Source organism: Rhinolophus sinicus, linkage group LG07 (assembly GCF_036562045.2).
Source record: "Rhinolophus sinicus isolate RSC01 linkage group LG07, ASM3656204v1, whole genome shotgun sequence".
NCBI lineage: Eukaryota > Metazoa > Chordata > Mammalia > Chiroptera > Rhinolophidae > Rhinolophus > Rhinolophus sinicus.
This window is the reverse complement of record NC_133757.1, coordinates 113,625,826-113,650,379: the sequence shown is the minus strand read 5'-3', so window position 1 is coordinate 113,650,379 and position 24,554 is coordinate 113,625,826. Positions and strand designations below refer to the sequence as shown.

Genomic DNA, 24,554 nt, shown 5'->3' with positions numbered 1-24,554 from the left:
ATTCTAAAATGTGAGAAAAGAGGAATTAGATGAATACCCATTTACATAGGATTTCATTTCTTTCAAATTTTACTTTTGATTCAAACAGGAAAAGGATCCACTTGCTGCTCCCATTTTCTCGGGATGTTGGAGATATGCTGAAGCCCTGTGCCCCACCCACTAGGAGCAGGTGAGCAGAAGTCTCAGCCGGAGTCAAACAGGAAGTGGAAATACTCCTTACCCACCGGTGAGTTTATTTCACTTAGAAGTACCTATTGGCAATTTTGGTATTTAAAAGAAGGTAAGCAAAAGAACACTGAGTGGGCTTTTATTTTAATACCCACAATAGAATAGGAAGTTTACGAAAAATAGAGAAAACGAATAAAAGAATCTTTTTTTTTTTTAAAGTAACTAAGTAGCTAAAAGGATCAAAAAGTAGACAAATGTGCAGTGAATCTCTGATTTCCCTGCTGTGCGTCCAACACTTGTTATAATCTCATTTTCAGGCAACTACTTTTAGGGCTTAAATACGAACTCCTTTAAACAGTATCAAGATGTTACAACATAAAATTAAAATCGCAATTTGTTGATTCTTTGAGAATACCTAGTTAAGATGACATCACTGATTCTCTGAGAATATCTAGTTAAGATAACATCAATCAGAAATTTACAGCATATTATTTCCTACGTCCTATGATGGGAAAAACAATACCGAAAAAAATTTCACCCTCTTTTCCAGAAATTTATAAATATACTCTACCTTTTTTCTTTTTCATTGGTTCATGGCTATCCGGTGAAGTAGGAATAGGAGAGGTATCCATTGGTTCAGACTCTTCAGTTGACACCTCCACTACAGTTTCTGTAATGACATCTGGCCTCATAGCAGCATGGATAAATTCTGGAGTTGATACACAAGGAGGGACAAACACTTCCACTATAAAAAAAAGTTGAAAAATTATAATTTCCCACCCTTACTAATACTTCTTAATGTGGACAATTCAATATTTAATAGAGGTGAGTTTATTAAGAATTCATCAAATTAGGATAAGAACTTAATTTGCTGAATATGCAATCTGATCCAAAGTATGAGGTGTGATCGAAAACACGATGAATGCTGCTGCCGAGTGTCATCCAACAGAAAGGCAAGGATCTTCAATACAGGAAGCAGCACATCGCACCTTAGCAACAGGGTGTGACAAGTTTCAACTTGTTCAGTGCAGTCGGGTGTGAGGTATAGACGTTTGAGAGCAGGTGTGTTTTAGTGTGCCGTGAATCATCATCCTCCATCATGACAATGCTCCCTGTCACACATCGCTTCTGGTACACGGCAATTTCTGTCAAAAACATTACGGTGTGTCCTCATCCACCTCATTCACTGGATCTGGCACCGTGTGACTTCTGGCTCTTCCCCAAAGTCAAAATGATTCAGGACATCGAGGCAGCTATGACAGCGCAACTAAAGACACTCACGAAAGGACTTCCAGAACTGCTTCAGAAAGTGGCAAAAACTATGGGATAAGGGTGTTCGAAGCAAGGGGGAGTATTTTGAGGGGGGATTAATGGCAATGTGTCTTACTATAATAAATTTTTTTTTTAATTTAAACATTCACTGTATTTTTTTTTAATCACACCTTGTATGTAAGGAAATAAAATGCAAAGAAAATCTACTTGAAGGAAATGTTAATCCTCTGGGTAAGAGGGTGATCATGAGTAGTCACCCTGCATTCTTCACTTTTATATATTTTCAAGCTCGTTATAAAAGTCTGAATTATTTTGACAATTAGGAAAACATTTGAAAATAAAATAGTGTAATTGTTGTAAGTTCTTTAATAATGAATTTCCTTCCACATGCCCATAATTATTCTCTAACTGGGTAATACATACGTAAAGTATAAAATTTAAAACATTTAATAAGTGAATTTTCAGTAAAAACTAAACACTTACAGCTTATTTTAAAATATGAAGAAAAGGAAAATCTGCTCGTTACGGCCCAATCAGTATCATCTTTCAGTATTTAAAATCCTGAATTTGGGGTCATAGAACAGTACATATAGATTGCTATTTGGTATTCTATTACATACAATAATGTTGTCCCAGCTTCCTTCCAACGTGCATGAATAATCAGAATATGAGATTTCTATTTCAATTAAGAGACAGTTAACATATTCATATACACTCATGAATTAACACATTGACCACTATGTCCTAATTTTCTTCTCATATCTGTGAATACATGGGATTTCTATTGTACTTGAAAAGCCTGGTAGCTCTGAGTATGTATTATAAAACCCTGTAAGAAGGGCCAAACTTACTGCATCAAATCAAGTTAACATCTGAATGTTAAAATAAGGACAAATTAAAATTAGGACAAAATGACTCTCAAAGGCAGTCTTAAAGAGCAAAAGGGTCCAAAAGAAAAGGAAAACTCACAGCCTGACGGGCGTGTGAGGAAATGGTGGGAGCTCTCTCCTCTCCACCATGGACGGTTCCCTGGAGTCACTGCCCATTAATCACTGAATAAAGGATTGAAAGTGGTCATAGGAGGCAACTGCCCCCATCTGCCATTCGTGTAACAACTACTGTACAAAGGTTTATCAACTTCCCAGAGTTAAGGAAACAAGACATGATAGTATAAATAGCAACTTAATAAACTAAGTTGATACAAAAGTAATTGCAGTTTTTACAATTATTTTTAACCTTTTAAACCGCAATTACTTTTGCACCAACTTAATTTATTAAGTTATTAAGTTGCTATTTATACTATCATGTCTTGTCTGTCGGTCATTTTCTATATCATTTATTATGAAAATTAAGTATTTAAGACTTGGGAAACTTTGACAAATAAAAATCAATTATTGCTATCACAGGTATTCATGTGTAATAGATCTTGATAACACCAACAATTCCCTTGTATTAAAAAAAAAATTCATTCTAGAATCATGAAGTGATGTGACGTGTTTAATACAAAAAAGAATAGTTCACGTACCAGGACTTCTTGAATCCCTCAAGCAGGTAGGAGATTCCATATGAAGCAGGGCTTCTGCAGCTTCGATGGTCTTGTCTGTACAGTGTGCATTACTGCTGTGAACTGATGCTTCCACTGGGGGGAAAAGAAGTTCTACTCAATTAAAAATGCACTGAACACGTTACTAAATGAAAACACATTACTACAGCAGAAATGAATATAAATTAAATTAACTCCCATGTGACTAAGTCATTGATACATATTAGTCTGCATAAATTATTTACAGAAATAATTTAAATACCCAAACAATCTAGTATCCATACTTTGCAGAATAAATGTTGAATATTGAGACTGATTAGAAATTACTGAGAAATTTCTGAATGTTATCCAAAGGAAAACAAAGAAAAACCCTTGAAATTTGAACCCTGTATCAATTTCAAGCCAAAACTAACCTGGGGGGGGGGGGGGGGAAGGATGACTGCAGATTAACAATCCATTACGTATGTTGATATACTGCTACTAAAATCGGGGGTGATAGCTACAGGTCAGAAAACCTATTTCTAAGTTAATTGAATCAATTAGTTCAATTCCTACCGACCTTCCTGGGTGAGTACGTTAGTTTTAGCACCAAAGCCCCTGGAATTTTCTTCACAATAACCTTGCTCTCTTCTTTGGGACCTCACTGGACTTTTCTGGGTTTCACCCAAAAAGTTGTTGTTGTTTTTTGATGTTTCTATGTTTGTTTGTTTGTTTAATGAAGTTTTTCTAATTTTATCACCTTCTGTAACTCTCTCCTAGCATTTACTGCATGCTTTGCTGATTGAATTATTTGTGAAACAGTAAGGTGTACAGCAGTGGTTTGAGATTCCACATCCAACACTTGGGTTCTAGTCTCTGCCACTTAAAGTAATTTCCATTACCCTAGGCCAACAGCTGGATTTCTTGTTAAGGCTCAGTTTCCTCATACAGTTGTGAGAATTAAGTGAGAGGTGATTCCCATAAAAAACATACACATAAATAAGAATTCAATAAATGGTGATAATTTATTATCACTCCTGTAAGATTATAGCTCTGAGGTCGGGGGCCTATCTTAACCCACCTTTATATCTGTTACAGTTCCTACCATAGACTGTCCATGTAGTACCCATGCAAGTATCTCTTTTATGTACTTGGAGTTAAGAACAACCCACTGACCTTACAGACAAACTGGCAATTCAAGCACAAACTTACGTATTAATTTCACATTCTGACTTAAAATATTGAATATTTTACTTGGTAAGAGGTTCTGAAACATGAATATGTGAAGTTTTCTAATTTGACAGATTTTCCTCAAGATGTCCTCTAAAGAAACTAAAAGGAAATACTTATACAAATTCCATAAAACCATATTACAAATTCACAAGTTCTACACACTAAAGATACGAATCTTTTAAAACTGTTTCCAAGAAACTTAATTGAAACAAAAATTCACTTAGTCTCAAAATGCACCAAACGCCAAAGCCAAGGCTTAACCACCAGCCATTGGAGAGCATTTATAAAAAACTCCAGTGACTGTTTTACCACCTGTTGCACATCATCCACACTCTCCACCAAGGTACTGGGTCTCTCCAGTTGCTCTTTCCATTTATGGAAATCTGCTCAAAGCTAAACAGTTCCAGAGAGGCAGCCAAACCTCCAAGTAAATCTATCTTTAGGTGACCCTGCTTACTCTTATCTGCAGCTTCACTGAAGCAAAGGATTCAATCAGTCCTTCCAGCTCCACTTTAAGAAACTTAATGTTAGAGTAAGTATAAAATATATTACCATACTCAAGTATTTTTTTCAAAGTACCTCCCTACAATACTCATATAAACTAAAGAACCCTGGAAAGCAAATTCTCAGGTTTTGACAATTTATTCTAGGAACTTCATTCTCTTTCAAGTCTGCTTGTGTTGCAATTTAGCTGTTGTCTAAGTGCTATTAATAAACCATCCTGGGTAAACTCATTCCTTATGTAATTGTATTAAGACATACCCTAAAAACTCTACCATGTTAAAATCAGAACTACAAGTATTTGATAATAATACAGCAATAGAATTTTACCAGATTTTTAAGTTATAAACAAAATGAAATTTGCCTAGGAGTTATATATTACGCTGCCCTGAGTTCTTACGTAGTTTGAGCTACATTTTCAAAACCATGATTTCACGTTAGTTATGTCTGTGGAAATTATCTTCTTGCTCATATTTCTAACCTCAATAGATTATTTATTATTTCCCAGAAATATTTTATATTTACAGAGTAAAACAAATACATACAAACTTAAGAAAATTTACTTATTCATACTTTAATATTCTATGTACAAACAAATGGTTGTTAACCATTTACCATGTGCCAGACCCTATGCTATTATATAAACCTGAGATACAAGTGTGAATATCTTTGGCCTCATGAAACTTATACTAATAGTTAATAGAGTGTCAAAACATAAGCAGAAATAAAATATTTCAAAACTAAATAAAGGTGCAAAATAACTTAAAGTAACTCTGTAAGCTAACAGCTGATTAGGAGAGCACTGATTTCTTTTTTTGATTACTAATTTTATTTTGTGTAATTTTTATTTACTGACTAAATAACCCTAAGCACATTAAAGGAAAAAAAATGAACACCTAAGAACTTACACTTAGGTCAATTTACAATAATGTACCCATGATAGTTTCCAAGAATATTTCGGGCATTTGGTAAAAGTGAGAACAACCTCATTTTACTTTTGTTGACAGACGTCAACAGTAGGTTTTGATAACAGACATTTAAATATTTCTCCTCTTCGTTTCTGCAATTTTTAAAAAACGCTTTAATACTATTTTATTCAGATCAATAATTCAAATACAATTTAAACTAAAAACTTTGCACAATTCTTAAGGATAAACATGAATTTAACATTGTTGTGCAATCAAAGTAAGCAAACTATTAGCCAAGGTCTGAAAATTCCTTCTCTTACTTAAAACTTGATTTAGTGGTGTCTTTCTAGACCTGTGTATGAAAAATATGGGAGGAAATAATAAGCAACTCTTTAAAAATAGAAACAATGAAGCTAAAATAAATCTGATAGATACTTTCTAGTTACGATTAGAAATGCTGCTGGTCAATACTCCTTGAAGAAATAAATGCATCAAATAAATTTCAAAACTATTTTAATCACAGTGCCAAAAATTAAATTTGCTTATGCCCTTTTTTTACTATTAGTAAGAGTCTTCTTGTTCCATTTCTAGCTTTCTAATCAACTGGTGTTTGTATGGTAGACTATTCCAGACTCACTCAACAGCTGTTCCTAAATACCAAACTTGGTAATTAAGTCTGACAAGAGACATACCTCTCAGCTTTGCAGAAGAGAATGCTGGCAATGGATCTAGTTCATAACAATGTTCTCAAAGTCAAAAATAAAAATTAACAGCAATTTCATTTAAGAGCAACGGAAAAAAATTAGAAAACACTTCATCAGGTGATAGTGGTATTCCCCCACAAGCAAGACCATACACTAACATTATAAGGTCATCACTCAACTACCACACTTGACTTACCACAGCTTATCCTCTAATGCCCCAAGGCTATAAACATAACAGGAGAGTGAGGAATTCAAATGAATGCCATGAAAAGGGTGAAAAGATAATGGTCTGGGACGCTCCATCTTTACCTGTTCCCTCTTAACTTTCTAATCAATATAGTTGTGTTATAAGATTTAAAAAAGATAATCAAATTTTCTTAAGTACAGCTGTCCATTAAAAATATGACATGAGCTACATATAATTTTTAAATTTCCAGTAGCCACATTAAAAAAAGTTAAGGTGAAATTAACACCTTTCATTGAACCCAGTACATCTAAGATACTGTCATTTTAACATGTGATCGATGTAAAGGAGTTTTTTACTATCTCAGTTTTCACATTTAAATTAATATTTTAAAAAATTAAAAAATAAGTTTCTCAGCCACATTTCACGTACTCAATGGCCTCATGTGGCTAGTGGCCACAGTATTGAAAAGTGTAGACTAAATAAAACTATTTCAGCTATTCTCAAACTTTTTGGTAAAAGGACCCTTTTACATCCAAATTATTGAGGACCGCAGAGATTTTGCTTTTATAAATAGTCCTACGTACCGATATTTATCCTATTTGAAATTAAATCTAAGAAAACTTTAAAATATTTATTCATTTAAAATAATAAACCCAATACTTGGAAACATATTTTTATGAAAAATCACCTTTCTAAAACACATTTAACGAGCTTTGTTTTGCATGGTTGTAAATCTTTTTAATACATGGTAGAAAAAGTTGGACTGTCATATTTGCTTCTTCGTTTGATGTGTTGCAATGCTAAGTCATGTAGCCTCCAGCAAACTCTGAACACTTGTGAAAGTCAAAAGGTAAATAATGTCTTAATATTATTATGAAAACAATTTTGATTTCAGACTCCCTGAATCCCGATTAGAATTTTAGTTTTTAAGAACTACAGCTGTAATTTTTTATCAGATGTAATTAATCAACACTCAAATTCTATCCTCATGTTTCTGTAAGTTTTAGCTTCTAAATACAAACATCAGTGTGTAGATAAAAAATTGTAATTCTATTTCCATAAGCACAACAGTACTTTGTCCACTTACATATGAAGGATTTTTTTAAAGCTTTTCATAAATATTTCTTTGCATCTTTTTGAACATTTAAGATATAAATAAGGAGCTTAAATAATTATCAAAAAACACTCTCCTGCCTGCCCTTCTCCACCGACCAAATTTGTTTCTAAAGGACTGTTCTATGTTCAATTATCCTAATTGACCACGTACTGATATTACTCTTTAACTCAGTTTTTATATGAATTTTAGTACTTAACTTATGCTGCAATGAATTCTGAAGAGTAATTTCTTAAAACACATTTTCAAGTGAATTTTTTTTAAATTAATGCCATCCTTCCAATTATACTTCAACACATCTTTTCATATTCTGCTAAACTTTTTTCAAATTAATGATCTTGTCAACATTGACACTAGATACTCAAATATATATTAAATTAGATTTTCAAGTTCAAATTTCACGATGAACTTTGACAAACCAGATATTTGTTTTGTCAGTAAAAATACTTTGACTAAATTTCCAGAGAAATATCCCCCTTCCATTTAATAACTACAATAAAATAGAACAAAACTTCCAGTGACCCTATTTCTCCATTCTAAAAAGGAGAGAGAAAAAAGTCAAGGAAAGTATACTCGAGATTAAGAAGGCAGAATATTTTAAAAGGAAAATCTTTCAGAAAATCTAGACCATATGTACACAATTTTTTTTATAAATATTAAGAAAGTAACATTAGTTTTTCCTATACATTCGTTTTTCCTATAAGCTACACACAAACACACACACACACACACACAATGATCCTAAATTATTAAATAAGCTATATCACAGTCATATTCAACATCTAGACATGGCCTCGAGTTTCAATATGGCACAAAGGCTGGCTGAAAGAAATTAACCTCCCATTTTACGTAACAACAATCTTACAGACATATTCACTCACATTGTGTCAAGAAATACAAGAAAAAGAGAAGTCTTCACTTTCCATTAAGTATTTCTGAGCCACTCATAATTTTAGATCTTTGAAAGTTTAGAGGTCACCTAGTCAATCCTGAAGAAGTCTTGAAGAGGTTAAGCCACTAGTACAGAGCTAGTTTGGTGATACCAGGTGTAGATCCTCAACTCCTGACCTCAGAGTGAAGGCTCTTCCTCATGTATCATGTTGCCAATGAAAGTTTTTACCACAAAAATATTTTGTATGCTAAAATAAAAGTGATTTTTAATAAATATGCTTATATATCTCATTCTTTACTCAAACTCTGAGAGCATAAATGGTGATAACTAAAACTAAAGCTGATACCTAGTCCATTGTTATCAACTTTAAAGGAGGAAAATAAAAGCAAAAATATATCCTCTAGTACCTTAACATGTAACAACAGTAGTGGTAATTGTGCTTTATGCTTGCTTAGAAACAGTTATGCTAACAATATTCAACTTAAGCTTACCTCCTCTATAAGTTTTCCTAAGTATCAGTCATTCCACAGTAATCATCAACCCATTATAGCAATCGTTGTAGCTATATTAACATTTATATATTTACGTATTACATAGATTTTCACCTGTCTTCTTAATCAGACTGTAAAATCTCTGAGGAAGAAATTATGTCTAACACTTGATGATTTCCTTCAAGGGAGTAAAAAGGTATCATTCTGTCCGTTATACAAATACAAACATTACAAACTACTCTCCCAACATCACAGCAAATTGCCAGCCATGAAAATTTAGATTCATGGTTCTTGATTTTCTGGGCTACCTTTCCTCCCAAACTGTTAACTCACTGAATAAATCTTGGGTAAATCAGCAAAACTGTCTCAAGTTTCCCTCTAAAATAGGGCTTGTAAAGGAGCTTCACATTACATGAACATGACAGAGGAAATAATTTTAAAACATTATGAGTAAAACATATTCTTTAAAGGACATTATAGCCATAAAGGAAACTCGGATTATAAGATTTGTATATACTAAAGAAATGCAGGACTGGAAATTAGCATTTAACTTATAAAAAACAAAAAACAAAACCCTTAACAAAGGGAGATAAATTTTTTGTACTTTCAAACTGTAGGCTGTCTATACTGTATCCACTCCAAGCAAAATGCCTGCAGGTCACATACAGTTTCGCTGATAGTTCCAAAAGCTTATGAAAAAATACCTTCCATCGCCAAAATTAAGCCTTCTACCATTACAGTATTTTTCAAAATTCTAACTGCAGGGATTATTCTAAAGTTCTCGCCGTATGTTCACAACCACTGGAAATATTCCTTGAAATGTACATGTTTAACACTCAGAAATATCACTGACCCAAACAATACAAAGCCCAAAAATTTCTTCCTTTATTTCATATTATGTTATTAATGGACTGAACTTACACAAAGGAACCAACGTCTCCGTGTACTCTCCCTCTTATGCACTAATACTTAAGTTCTTGCTCTGATCAGAAAATAACTGTCCAAACTGTTTTAATCACTACTCAGTAAAATTGTGATTTTTCTTTAGGACCTTTGAAACGTTTAGTATTACATTTATATGATAAATGCTGGTCACTCCTGTGTTACACAATACATACAATTATAGCATTCCAGATTTTATTTGAACTTAAAAGAGTTGTTAAATTTAGACATACACACGTATTCATGATCCCTCCAATCGAACGCAATCAGTTTCACCAACCAAACTACTAATTTCACGTTCCCTACCTAAAAACAATGGAGGGAAAACAGGGTAAGATCTTTTACAGCATTACTCTTTGGAGAATATTTCCCATCTTCCAATGCCCATCGATGGCGATAAGGAATATAGAGCCCGGGGAAAGGAATGTGTATGTTTACTATTACACCAAGCAAATAGGATTCAAGCACTGCTACATCGATTCTACGCCCTCCCTGCGCTGTATGCTATTAAGTAAAGCTGCTTTTTCTGTGTAACTTAAGTCCGTGCCCTTCCGCTGCAGCAGTGGCGCTGCACATCCCCCACCCCCGCGGCCACTTCCGTGTTTACACTCGTCTTCCCTCCAATTCCATGCGTACATTGTCAGCTTCACTCCCGCCCAATCTTCATTGGCCCAGCGCGGGACCGGAGTCCCGCCCCCAGAAATCAACGTTCTCATTTGGAACATCTCAGCGAGCAGATTGGAACCAGAGGCCTGTCAATCCCGTCCGTTCTGTCCTCTCCGAGACGCTTCCGCTATGGTGGGAGGTTTGGGGGGGAGGGGAAAAGGGGGCAATTCCGTGCTGAGACTTCTCTGGGGCCAAGACTCCCTCCCGCCGCCCCACTCCTTTACATTCACCCACTGTTTACAAAAATAAACGTTCTTCTCTGACGCCCCAACGCTCCAGGTCAGGGGTACAAAAGATATTCCGTGTCCTTCCCATTCTCCCCCTTAAAAAAACAACACACGAGGAAAGGGGCATAAACCTACTTCTTCACAGCCACCCATTAAACGAGGAAAGGGAGGCGGGCCGCCGAGAAAAACAGCATCGCGGGCTTCTCCACATTAAGTGACCCTTTCCAGAACCGTTACTCCTGAGACTGCACAAGGTGGGGATGTGAAGGCGGCTCAGAGCATTTTTTTGGCGGGTAGCGTTCTACCGGACATGGCCCGGGGCTGCCTCGTCCATGCGGAAGTCGTGGATCTGCGGACCAAGTGTGAGCGGAGATGGGAGCGGGGGTGGTGAGCCTTCACCGGAGAAGCCCGCCGCCCCAACCGCGGGCAGTAGCGGCCTCTCCGGCCAGACAGCGTGGCAGGCGCAGCCGACAGACAACAGCCTCACTCACTTCCTGGTTCCTCAACAACTGGGGTGAAGCGCACAACTCGTCCGCCCCCGAGTCCCCAACTTAACTGCGGCTCGATTCTCCAGCAGCCGCTGCCAGCGCTCCGCCCGCAGCTGCTGCCGCCGCTTGCCAAACCCACCCGAAGCGACAGCGCCGGATTCGAGGCAGGTTACTCTCCAAGGTGATCACTTCCTGATTCGTCGCCTCCATTACTTCATTCACTACCCCCCTTCCCCCCAGCCGCCCCAGTGACTGAGGTGGACACTATACCCCCGGCACTGACCGCCACAGGGGAGTCGCCCGCTTTCTGTGCACCCCTCTCCTGCAGCACCGATGCACGGGAGAAAAGTTCCCCTCTCCTTACCAGCCCGGATGAGCAGATCCAGCTGGTTCGTGGGTCCCTCATGCAGAGACGTCGCCATGTTTATCCCGGGGCTGGAGCTGCTGCTTCACATTGACTTACACCGTGAGCAGCGGCGGCAGGGGAGGAGGCGGAACCCGCGGCCGAAGACACGCCGTGCGACCGACACACACTCACGCACTCGCTCACACTCAGACGCCCAGATCCTTGCGCGTCCTCCGACAGGAAGCCGAGGCCGGCCCGCCTCCCGCCGCCGGGCTGAGAAACCCCACCACCTAACGGCAGGGGCGGCGGCGGCGGCCGCCTCCACTGGCAACGCGATCCTTCCGCCCCGCGCCCAGACAGGAAGTCCCGGACGCCCGCCCCGAGAGCGGCCCGGCCGCGGCGAGAGACACCTGAGGCTGGAAATCGCCCCAGGAGCCGCGGCCGGGAGAAGGCCCCTCGGCAGGAAGAGGCACATTTCACGCTCTGCGGAAGAAAAGTCTTCAATTGTCCCCACTCTGGAAAAGAGCCATTAATCAAATTTTCTTCCTGGAAGGGATCTAATACCTAGTCCCGCAGCTGTAAATAAAGGTGACCATTTAACTTGTTTGGGCCTTTTCAAAGCTTGTGAAACATGTAACCCGCTCACTTGAAAGAGCTGCACTTTAAAACAGGAATACCAACCAAAAAAGTCATACCCACAAAATATTCTAAAAGCTCTGCTGGTAAAGTAAGCCTCTTCCAAATACTTTCAGAGACTGATTGCGTCCTTTTGACTGTGTTAAAAGGCACACTGAACAGGCATTTATAAGTAAACAACAGAACGTGCCACCTCTGAGAGATTAGATTATCCTTCACTAACTTGCTAGTCACGAAATTCATGTGTCTTTTCATTGTTATTTGGTTCAATTGGGAACAAATGCACGTATTCGTTTATATAGCATCATCTACTTTTAAAAATCTTTTAGATAGAAACTAACCTTATTACACATTAAAATACAATAGAAGAGGGAGATATAGTGCCATTCAGTGACTATAAATGTACTGACAACACAGGAAATCAAATCAATAAAATGACCCAGATGAGGCTTCATTAAAACAAAAAAATGCTTCCTTCCTTGGTTTCATAATTTCATAGTATAAAAAATGTTTGAAACAAAATTTGCCCTAAAGTTGTTCCTACACAAAATTTATGTAAAATGGTGTCTCCTACACATTTAGTGCTCAATAACTATTTACCGCAAAAAAACACAAAAAAATTTGGCAGTTAAATTTTAAAAATAACTGATTTTTATGATCTAATTGAACAGTGCTGATAATCTAGACCAAAAAAAAGTTATTTTCCTGTGACATTATCAAGGCAATATCATTTTACAAACGTTTGCCCAATATGTCACTGCAACTTCAGAATAAATATACATAGCTCATGAGTATTTGTTTCCATTTCTTTTAAATTCTCGTTTATTCTCTTGGTCCTTTCCGCAAGCCCCTACCACCATGATCCCCATCTTCCCAATAAAGAACCTATAGCTATTTCCAAAGCACAACTCCCCTTAAATAAGGATCTCTTTCTTGCATTAGGTAAACTTGACAAAAGGAGCTATATGACTGGTAGCTTTATTTTTTATTTCTAGTCAATTTAAAATAAGGATCATCCATTGATCGGCAGAATCTTAAACTGAGACGGCTCCCAGGTCAGGGATGATAAGGAACTCTAAGGGGGCATGGCAGGCTTTGGGCAGGTCACTGAAATTATAACAAATCTGAATTTCCACTCCTATCAGTAAATTTTCATGTATTGTATTTAGAAGAGAGTATTTAGAAGGAAAGAGTAAGCCAAAGATTTCTTTCTGGAGGTGACAGGTAAACTTGGTTCAAGAAGGAGCACTCTCCTCAATGGGAGGCAGTGAAAGCCCGATATATAACTTTTTCCTTACTACCTTTATTTGCTTCTTGAGATATATCTGAAGAAGTGAATAGTGTGTGTGTGTGTGTGTGTGTGTGTGTATTTTACCCTCTGTACATCGTAATTACAAGTATCCATGTCAGCCTTATATTTCACATTCCAAGAGAACAGAAGCTGTATCTATTCCTATATAATACTTGTTACATATACACATATATAATATATATTCATGTGTGTACAGTACCAGAAATTAATGCAGAAAGGCTGGGAAAAATTCCTATATATTTAAAGCTCTAGTAAAAACACAATTTCCTGGACTTTAATAAAATTCTGCCACGCTATTGTAAATGGAATTCTGTCTTACTACTCTAACTAGGCTTTCAAAAGCCACCTATACTTTTTAGAGACCAATAATACTATACTGGAAATAGCAAGTAAGGATAGGATGCTGCTGGAAACATAAATTGGTACAAACCTTCAGAAAAGCAATATGGCATTATATATCAATAGTGTGAAAGAGGTTCACATACTCTGACCCAGAAAATTCATTTCCAGGGCCTAGCCTGAGGAAACAATCAACACATCCAATGGATTGTTCTAGTAAAAAAATGTTTGAAGAATTTTTAACAGCATGGTAAAATACTAAAAATGTAAATGTGGCAGGATTTAAATATATATGTGTTTCTCCCATACAATATAACTCAAACCATGAGTTATAATACACATAATATGTATATGTGTGTATATACACATATCACACACATTTGCATTTCTCAAGTCTTCAAGATTAAACAGGTATTAATAAGCTGAACGAAAATTGAACAAAAACAGGTAGGTTGACATGGTAGAATCTATACAGCAAATTCATACTCTGCTAATAACATTATAGAAAGACATCCCCTATCAAAGTTATTGCTGTGTCCCAGCAGGATAAAAAGTAAGGTAAATAGTAGCTAACTCTTATTGATATAAAAACCACTATGCTAAATGCTTTACCTTCACTTTTTTCACTTATTCCTCTCTACCATCCTAAGAAATAGATTATTACTATTGTACTCATTTTATAGATAAGGAATCTAAGGTTTATTGATTGAGGTCAGAGTTAATGGGAGGCAGGACCAGGATTTGAACCCAAGCACCTCTGATTCTATAGCCCTTACTCTCAAACACTTCCCCAACCACCAAGTAACAAAGGCCTGTTTACCTGCATTTAGTACCTATGGATTTTCTTGTCTGAAAATTCTTTATATTCCTCCCTTCAAGAGGTGAGCCTAATTCCCCTCTCTCTTTGAGTGTGAGCTGCACTTAATGGCTCACTTCCAACAAATAGAATAAAGCTGAAGTGATGGTGTGACTTCAGAAACTCTCTGCTTGCTCTCTTCCTTTTGTATCACTCAGAGGAAGCCAACTGCCCTGTCCTGAATACACTCAAGTAACTGTGGAGAGGCCCATTAGGCAAGGAACAATGACATCCTGCTAACAGTCACCTAACAGAGCTATCTACAACAGAACCTCTAACCCCAATCAAGCCTTCAGATGACTGCAGCTTCTTGAAAGACCCTGAGCTAGAATCATGCAGGTAAGCCACTCCCCAATCTTTAACCTCAAAAACTGTACAATAAATACTTGTTGTCTTAACCTGCTAAATTTGGGGTAATTTGTTAATCAGCGAAAGAGAATACAGAAGGAAGCAGCAGTTTAAAATCCTAACTTGTCACATTTCACAGCTTAGATACACAAAGAAAAGGGTAAAGTTCGTGAATGACCTCTAACTTTCAACTAGTGCTTCAGAGTCCTGAGCAGTTCTTTCCATTTCTTTATTCTTTAAAGTCTGGGCATCAACTCTTTCATCCTCCAACCTCTCCATTTAAAAAATAAGTCTTCATAATAGAATCATTATCATTAAAGTCTAATATAACCAAAACCAATTAGATGCCCTTACTATTTGAATGATTTTATGGTCCTGTAGTAACCAAGATGGAAAAAGTTCTTGGAAGATATATAAATATACAATTGTTTCCAATACTATATAGGACTTCAATGGTATTCTTTTTAACTAGTCCTGGTGATTTCATTCATAGAATCATAAAATGTTATGGTTGGAAAGGAGCCTAGAGATAACCATCACCTAGAGGTGTTCAAATAATAAGGAACCTACACATCATGATCTCCTCTCCTGACTATCATGAAGTACAAGGTGTGATCAAAAAGTACAGTGAATGTTTAAATTTAAAACAAAAATTTATAGTAAAAGACATTGCCATTAATCCCCCTTGCTTCGAACACACTTATCCCATCATTCTTGCCACTTTCTGAAGCAGTTCTGGAACTCCTCCTTCATGTCTTCAGTTGCGCTATCGTGGCTGCCTCAATGTCCTGAATCGATTCAAAACATTTTCCTTTCATGGTCATTTCGACTTTGGGGAAGAGCTAGAAGTTGCGTGGTGCCAGATCCGCTGAATAAGGTGGATGAGGACACACCATAATGTTTTTATTTGACAGAAATTGCCATATACCAGAAGCAATGTGTGACACGGAGTCTTTCTGTTGTAATCACAAAATATGGTGAATGCTGCTGCCACGTGCCACTCAACAGAAAGGCAGGGATTTTCAATATGGGAAACAGCATGTTGAATCTTAGTAACAGCATGACAAGTTTCAGCTTGTTCAATGCAGTCAGTCAGGTGCAAGCTTTGGATGAGAGAAGGTGTGTTTTCAAGTGTGCCCCAAATCATCCTCCATCATGACAATGCTCCGTATCACATGTCGCTTCTGGTATATGGCAATTTCTGTCAAATAAAAACATGGTGTGTCCTCAAGCACCTTATTTACTGGATCTGGTACCATGTGACTTCTGGCTCTTCCCCAAAGTCAAAATGATTCAGGACATCGAGGCAGCCACAACAGCTCAACTAAAAATACTCATGAAAGAGGACTTCCAGAACTGCTTCAGAAAGTGGCAAGAATGATGGGATAAGAGTGTTCGAAGTGAGGGAGAGTATTTTGAGGCGGATAAATGGCAATGTGTCTTTTACTGTAATAAATTTTTTTTATATTTAAACATTCACCAGATTGTTTGACCATACCTCGTATATTACACTTTAAAAACCAAACAGAATTGTGTGCTCTATCACTTACTAGTACGAACCACAAAATAGGCTTTAAAGTTCTTAAAAAAAAAAAAATTTATAGGAAGGAATCAAAGGGAGGAGAGAGTCTATCCATTAATTTGGAAGAAGGATGCCAATTTCCTATTTTCGTAATAACAGCTCTTTAACTACCAACAGTAGAGTTATTTCAGAACGCAGATTTAATGCCCTCATTTTACACATCAGGAATCTGAGGACCCAAGAAGTTAAATATTTTGGCCGAAGTCACATAGTAAGTATGATTTCAAGGTCAAAAATTCTACAAAACAATCTTTATCCATAAAACTTAGAAGTTATAAAATGGATGAAAGTTAAATCCATTTTACTATTATATTGATGAATTGTAAATTGCAAAGTGGTTGATGCTTTGCTTTTTTAATGTCAAAGCTAAAGCAATGGTTCAGCGTCTTTCTAAAATTTGAGCAGTGAATGGTGGGAGAACAATAAGAGTAGGCCAGATAGCCTAAGCTTTTCTGATACAACAGAACTAAAAATGAAATTCAAAGCTGGGGTGTGGCGTGTTGGGCATGTTTAGGCGAAGAAAAGGATCAAGAAAACTAAGCTGTAAGAAAAATGTCCATCAAAGGACAACAAGCTGAAATCAAGTGATTTAGGATCATTAAGTAAAGCCTGGTTCACTAATATTGGAAGGTAGACAATACATATAGGAATGCAGTGTATAGACTTATTTTACAAAAAGAAAAATGAATTATCTCATACGTTTTATACTACTGTTTAATTCTGTATTTGTAGTTTTTATACTACTGTTTTATTTAATGGTCAGATTTTGTAAAATATTATTAAATATTAAAATGAAGATGTTTGAACCCATAGCACATATTCATTCATTTATTCAACAAATGATTATCCAGCACTTACTTTGAGTAAATTTCTGTTGTAGGTGCCTATTTCTACACCTGGTAGCACACATAATGTGTCAAAAGAAAAAAAATTAAGCATTTTCAATTCACACAGAACCCCCACTAAGGATGAGTTTTTTAGAGACAGTATGATATACAAAACTGCTTATACACGAAGCCAGAGAATAGTGAGTATATGCTACATTTTGGACTACTACCCAGGAAAGTTAAATTATTTATATGTATAAAAGCCTTTATAAGACATGGATTTTTAATAGGGGTCAGAAAAAGGTAAAATTTTGTTAGTGAAATGTACATTTTTCTGAGAAGGGCTATGACTATTTTAAGATTCTCAAAGAGGTTCATGACTCCCCAAAGTTGTTTTATCCTAAGTTATCTTGCCATATGTATTTATGGACCATGAAAATCCTACAATGAGTAAGGATCCAGTATGCACCGTTTTTGAGACTTTTGATTTAGCTTAGGTTCATGCTTTCTGCATTTTATTTAAATTATCCCTGGGCCAGACTCTCCTTGAGCTTACTGATTCTTCACATAATGGTTTATACAAGGCAGAACACTGCTTCCAATACTTAGCAGCCACTCCTAGAAGACTATCTTTCTTCCTAGGCAAGAAATTTGTGTTCCTAGTTTAGGAACTCAGCTCATACAATTTTTGAGAGGAATTTAAAACATACATGAAATTACAAAAAATAATATAACAAATAGCTACGTTCCCACTACACAGAACCAACAACTGGTATCATGTTGTTATTTATGCTTGAAGGTGTGTATTTGTTTTGTGTTTTTTCACCTAAGAAATAGCATATTATAGGTGAACACAACATCTTTGACTACTACCTCCAATCCTTCATTCATCATTCATCTCCCCGAAGAAACCACTGACATGAGTTTTGTGTATATTCTTCCAGTCTATTTTTTATACTTTTATGTTTTTGTGTTTGTATATGTATTTATCCGTGTGTGTGTGTGTGCGCGTGCACATGTGTATCCCAGAATGATACACAGCATTATTTTGCATGCTCTGGGTATACAAACAAATGACATATTATATATACCATTCTAAAATTTACTCTTTTCATTGAAGATTTGCATTCTATTATGTTGGTATAAGTAAATATAGCTATGCTTTTTGCATGCTACAAAGTATTCCAGTGCATGAATTTACCCCATTTTATTTATCGAATTATCTACTAGTAGGAAAATAAAGTTGCTTCAATTTTTCACTTTTATAAACAATGCTGTTAAAAGTTCTTTATCTATGTTTTCTTAAGCATGAATGCTAGAGTCTTTCCACAGTATACACCTACAAATAGAAATTTTAGATCACAGAATAAGTGCATTTTTTATGCCATATAAGTGTGTGTATATAAGTGCATGCACTTATATACAGGTATATAAGTACATTTTTTATATGTCTCTCCAAAGTAGCTGAGTAAGTCTAAAATCCTACTAGTGATGTATTCAAGTTCACATTTTTCTCACGTTCTTGTCAATAAAAGATAAAATTAGACTTTTAAAATTTTGCCATCTGTTAGGTGACAAGAAAATTTTCACTGCTGTATTAATTTGCATATACTTAATAATACTGAGGACAAACATTTTTTCATATACTTATTAGCCATTAACATTTCCCCTGTGACTTGTCTATTGATATCCTTTGTCATTTTTCTATGACACCGTTTGTCTTACTGGCCTGTAAAATGTTAACATATTCTAGATAATAATTCAGATATGTACTGCAAATAACGTCTGCCAGCCTGCTGTCTGACTTTTAATTTGGATGCTCTATAGTATCCTCTAGCCTACAAAAATTTTAAATTTTGATATAGTCAAATTAATATGAGTTTTTCCCTTACAGTGTATGTTAAATAGTCCTTGAAATAACAAGGAAACCATAAAGTAATTAAGAAATATTTAGAAATGCATTACAATAAAAATACAACATGTCAAACTATGTGTGACACACCTGAAATAGTACTTAGAGGTCAGGAAATGGAAAAGTTTAAAAATAAACAAGCAAAGCGCATTCAATTCTTAAAGAACAAACACAATGAAACAAGAAGGAAGGAAATAATGAAGAGCAGGACAAATGAAATAGGGATCTATAATTTTGAAAAAATAGAGAAGATTCACAAAACCGAAAGATAATTTTGAAAAGATTAAAAAACAGATGGACCTCAGCAAGCATTATCAAGAAAAGAAGGCGCAAATGTAACACAGAACAAAAGGGGAGAAATAACTATACATACAACAGATACAGAAATAATAAATCAGTATTATGAACAATTATATGCTAATAAAGTTGAAATCTGGATGAATTATACAAAGAAAAAAAGTGAATAGAATAGTAAGTAGTAAAGAAATTAAAATGTAGTCCAAAACCTTCTCTCCGCAAAATAAAATCCAGATTTTAAAATTAATTCTTATAGCAACTGTTGCAGAAAATAAAAGAGAATAATAAATGAAAGCAGCCTGGGTTATTTATGAGCCTAGTGTAATCTTCATTCCAAAACCAGATACGGATAACATAAGAAAAGAAAATTATAGTTCTATATTACTTATGAAAGGTCCTTAACTTAAAGCAAAACAAAGCAAAATGAGCAATATGTATTCTCAAACACAAGGAGAGTTCAATGTCTGAGAATCTGTCGATTAACTGACCACATTAATAAAGGAGAAAAATCATGACTTATCAAAGAATGCCGAAAAAGCATCTAACAATACTCCATACTTATATGTATAACTAACGCAAAAACCAAGACAAAGGAATAGATGGGACTTCCTTAACTTGGCACATAGTATATATTAAACCCTAAGACAAACACTCAACTTCAAGTTTAAACTTCAGATATACTCCCTTCAAGATGGGGAATGAAACAGGGATGCCAATAAGTATCACATGATATTCCTGTCCAACACCATAAGAAATGTAAAAGAAACATGATGACCAGAAAGAAGAAAGAAGGAGGGCTGAGTTGTCCCAGCTGAGATCTTCCGAGACCAATAAGCTCCCAGCTGATCCACAGATGACCACAGGCTTGAGTAAGCCCGCCTATCTCAGTAAAACCATATAGCGAACCCATAGGCCGAGGAGAAACAATAACTGGTTCAGGTTTCAAACCAATAAATTTAGGGTAGTTTGTTACACAGCAGTAGTTGATACAAGAAAGGAGTGACGAGTATCCATTACTGGGCAAGTAGAAGTGTAAAATGTGGTGTATGTCTATCATGGAGTATTGTGCAGCCATTAGAAACAACAGATCAGATATATACAAAGCAACATGTATGGATATTAAGAACTGTACTTACTAAAAATAAGTACGAAACCAAGTGAGATACATAATACTATGTCTATAAGAGTAAATTTTAAATATATATAACAGAATATACACAACCAATAAAAAATACCCATTAATCAAACTTGATTTTATGATTATGAGGAAGATAGGATTGTTGTATAAATAAAAAGACTAAAGAGGAATAAATCAATTGAAAAACTAAAACTAATTGAAATAGGGATCCAATTCTACTTTCCTCTATATAAAAAGCCAACTATCCTAATACAATTTATTGAACAGTCCATCCTTTCCCACTGATTTATAAATCCATGTCTATTATATGCTAGGTATAAATATACGAAGTCTGACAATTAAGTTCTCAAACTTGTTGCAGCGATGTTGCTAAACTTTTTTGATATCAGAGGAATTATTCATTATGAATTTGTACCAACTGGACAAACAGTTAACCAAGTTTACTATCTGGAAGTGCTGAAAGGACTGCGTGAAAAAGTTAGATGAAGACGACCTGAACTTCTGGCCAACAATTTATGGCTCTTGCATCACGACAATGCACCAGCTCACACGGCACTGTCTGGGAGGGAGTTTTTAGCCAGTGAACAAATAACTGTATTGGAACACCCCCCCTACTCACCTGATCTGGCCCCCAATGACTTCTTTCTTCACCTGAAGATAAAGCAGATATTGAAAGGAAGACATTTTGATGACATTCAGGACATCAAGGGTAATAAGATGACAGCTCTGATGGCCATTCCAGAAAAAGAGTTCCAGAATTGCTTTAAAGGGTGGACTAGGCGCTGGCATAGGTGCATAGCTTCCCAAGGGAAGTACTTTGAAGGTGACCATAGTGATATTCAGCAATGAGGTGTGTAGCACTTTTCCTAGGATGAGTTCGTGAACTTAATTTTCATATGTGTTACTGTTTCTAGGCTTTCTATTCTATCCTACTAAACCATCTCTATATGGGCCAATAACACATTTTAAAATTGTCTGTAGCTTTAGAATCATTCTTTATGGATCGGAGGGCAAGTACTCCACACTTTGTTCTTTTGCAAAATTATCTAGACTATTTTTGGACCTTTATCTAACAGTTTGTCAAAACTGTTACACCAAAAACAAGTCCTCTTAGGATTTTGAACAGAACTGTACTGAATTTATAGAATTAAAGGCTTTACCATGTCCAGTTTTCCATTTGTGTTTGTGGGTTAAAGATTAAAGGAACCAAATGGTTTTGGTCTGTTCAGGTTTTTTATTTCTTAAATAAGCTATATATCTATTTATGTCCCTCAATAAAGTTAAATTCTTGTTTTCATAATAGTCTTGCATATTATTGTTAGATTTATTCCTAAATACCTAATTAAGTTTTTTACTGTTATAAATGGGATATTTTTTGTTTCATTTGCTGATTATTGCTCTTGTATACAGCAAACCTGATGAACATTTGGGTTTTAAAATCTATATACTCTCTTAAATTCTGTTAATTAAACCATCTGCAAACTATTTTCTTTCCTTCTGATCTTTATGCCCTTTATTTCTTTTTTTTTTCTTGGTCTTATTTGCATTTGCTAGGAACACCAATAATAATGCTAATCACTAAAGATGAAAGCTGGCATTGTTTCCTCATTAATTATATTTGCTATAGATTTTTAATATATACCCCTTATCAAGTTCCAATCCAGATTAAGTCTTTATGCCCAGAAGATGGTGAATTTTAACAAATGCTTTTTGGAGCTACTGAGATGATTATATTGGTTTTCTCCTTTAATCTATTCATGTGGTGAATTACGTTAATAGGTGTTCTAATATTTAGTCTTCCTTGCCTTCCTAGTATGGATTTAGTCGTTATGTTTTTGTAAATTGGTGCTTGATTTGATTTGATGTGTTGTTGTTTTTTAACTTTTATTTATGTAAATGTGTTCTTCCAGGACCCATCAGCTCCAAGTCAAGTAGTTGTTTCAACCTAGTTGTGCAGGGCGCAGCTCACAGTGGCCCATGTGGGGATCGAACCAGCAACCTTGTTGTTAAGAGCACCAGGCTCTAAGCAACTGAACTAACCGGCCACCCCTGATTTGATATTCTTTATTTAGAATATTTGTAACTATGATCATACATAAATTCAGCAGGAAATTTTCTTTTTTTATACTGCATCAGTTTTAAGGCTAAGGTTATACTAGAATCATAAAATGAGTTGGAAAGCTCTTTTAATATTTTCTATTAGGTTGGTGCAAAAGTAACTGCAGTTTAAAAGGTTAAAAATAATTGCAAAAACCACAATTACTTTTGCACCAACCTAATATGATAGTTTGTATATGACAGGGATTATGCAGCTCTTGAAATTTTAGTACCAGATCTAGGTCTAGATTTTATTTGAATGAGGGGAAGCATATGTGAAATTAAAGAATTTAAATGGTTATCGATCTGTTTAGGTTTTCTATTTCTTCTTGAATTAGTTGTAATGTTTATTTATTTACTTATTTATTTATTTGTCAACTCCATAGTTTTTCAAATTCCTTGGAAATATGTTGGTCACAGTATTCTCTTATGGTTTTTAAACTCCATTCTGTTGGTCATGTTTTTGTTTTTCATAGCACTCATTTTCCCTTGATCTGTCTTTACAGAGGGTTATACATTTTTGTTAATTTTATGGTTTTATTAATCATGTATTGTTTTATTTTCTATTTCATTAATATTGACTTTTATTATCATTGTATCAATCTTTCTTATTTTTCAAAAACTACATTTAGAGCTATTATATTTCCAGTGAGTTGTGCTAAAATCACATCTCAAATCTTTATATGCAATGCTTTCATTGTTTTTAGCTGCAAATATTTTATAACTTTCATTTTTTCCTTCAGCCATTAGTGAGTTCTTAGTTGCCAATATTATAAAATATTTTTATTATCTTTTCATTGTTGATTTCTACTTTTACTGCATTATGATGAAATAATGTATTTTGAATGATACTGATGTTTTTGACATTATTGCGATTCCTCTATGGGCTAGTACACAGTTAAAATCTGACCTACAAATAACTGAAAAAGAATGTGCAGGGTTTTCTTTTACTAGGTTAGGTACAATGTTCTATGTATCTCCAGTTTATGAAAGTTGTCAGTCCTGTGGTTCAATTCTTTGATGCCATTTTTAATTTTGTGTGTGCTTGATTTTTCAATTTTGACAGAGATGTGTTAAAAGTCCCAATATTTTGTAGACATGTCCACTCTGTCTGCAATTCTGAAAGTTTTTGTTTTAAATGGTATTTCAAGGCTGTGCTGTTAGATGCATATAAGTTTAGGATGATTATATTTTCTGAATTGTCCTTTTAGCAGTTTGAAGAGTCTATGTTCAAATTGAAGATTTTCACTCTAAATTCGATTTTATTACACCAGCTTCCTTTGGTTAGTATTTTTCTGATGAATATATTTTCTATTCATTTTGTTTGTTTTGTTCATCTGTTAAAAATAGCCCAGACTCATGTTAAGATCACCATAGGTGATTTTAATATAATTTCTGATGTTTTGGACTTATTTCAACTATCTTGATTTATGATTTGTATTTCCATAGTCTTTTTGGGGAAAAAAAACTTTTGTTGCCTTTGTTAAATTAATCAAATTTAGTTTATTCCCTAACCTACCCTCCAACTTAGTATTTTGGAAGCTATGCC

At 35.5% G+C, this 24,554-nt stretch overlaps 1 protein-coding gene across 15 annotated transcripts in view; it reads right to left on the bottom strand.

Moving 5' to 3' along the window:
* The window catches only part of ELF2 (E74 like ETS transcription factor 2), a 95,700-nt gene that overhangs the window by 10,278 nt on the left and 60,868 nt on the right, over positions 1-24,554 (bottom strand). For 8 of the 15 annotated variants that reach the window (XR_012498214.1, XM_074338506.1, XM_019730822.2 and 5 more), the window contains 2 exons: positions 2,966-3,079; positions 740-913 (listed from right to left, as the gene is read on the bottom strand). Coding sequence is in view for 14 of the 15 variants with exons in the window: in XM_074338506.1 (XP_074194607.1) it covers positions 740-913; positions 2,966-3,079 (288 nt within the window). In the remaining variant the exon portion in view is untranslated. Of the gene's footprint in view, positions 1-739; positions 914-2,965; positions 3,080-10,962; positions 11,496-11,679; positions 12,483-24,554 lie in introns of those variants that run through there. The other 7 variants (XM_019730823.2, XM_074338511.1, XM_074338510.1 and 4 more) reach the window with 5 other exon arrangements.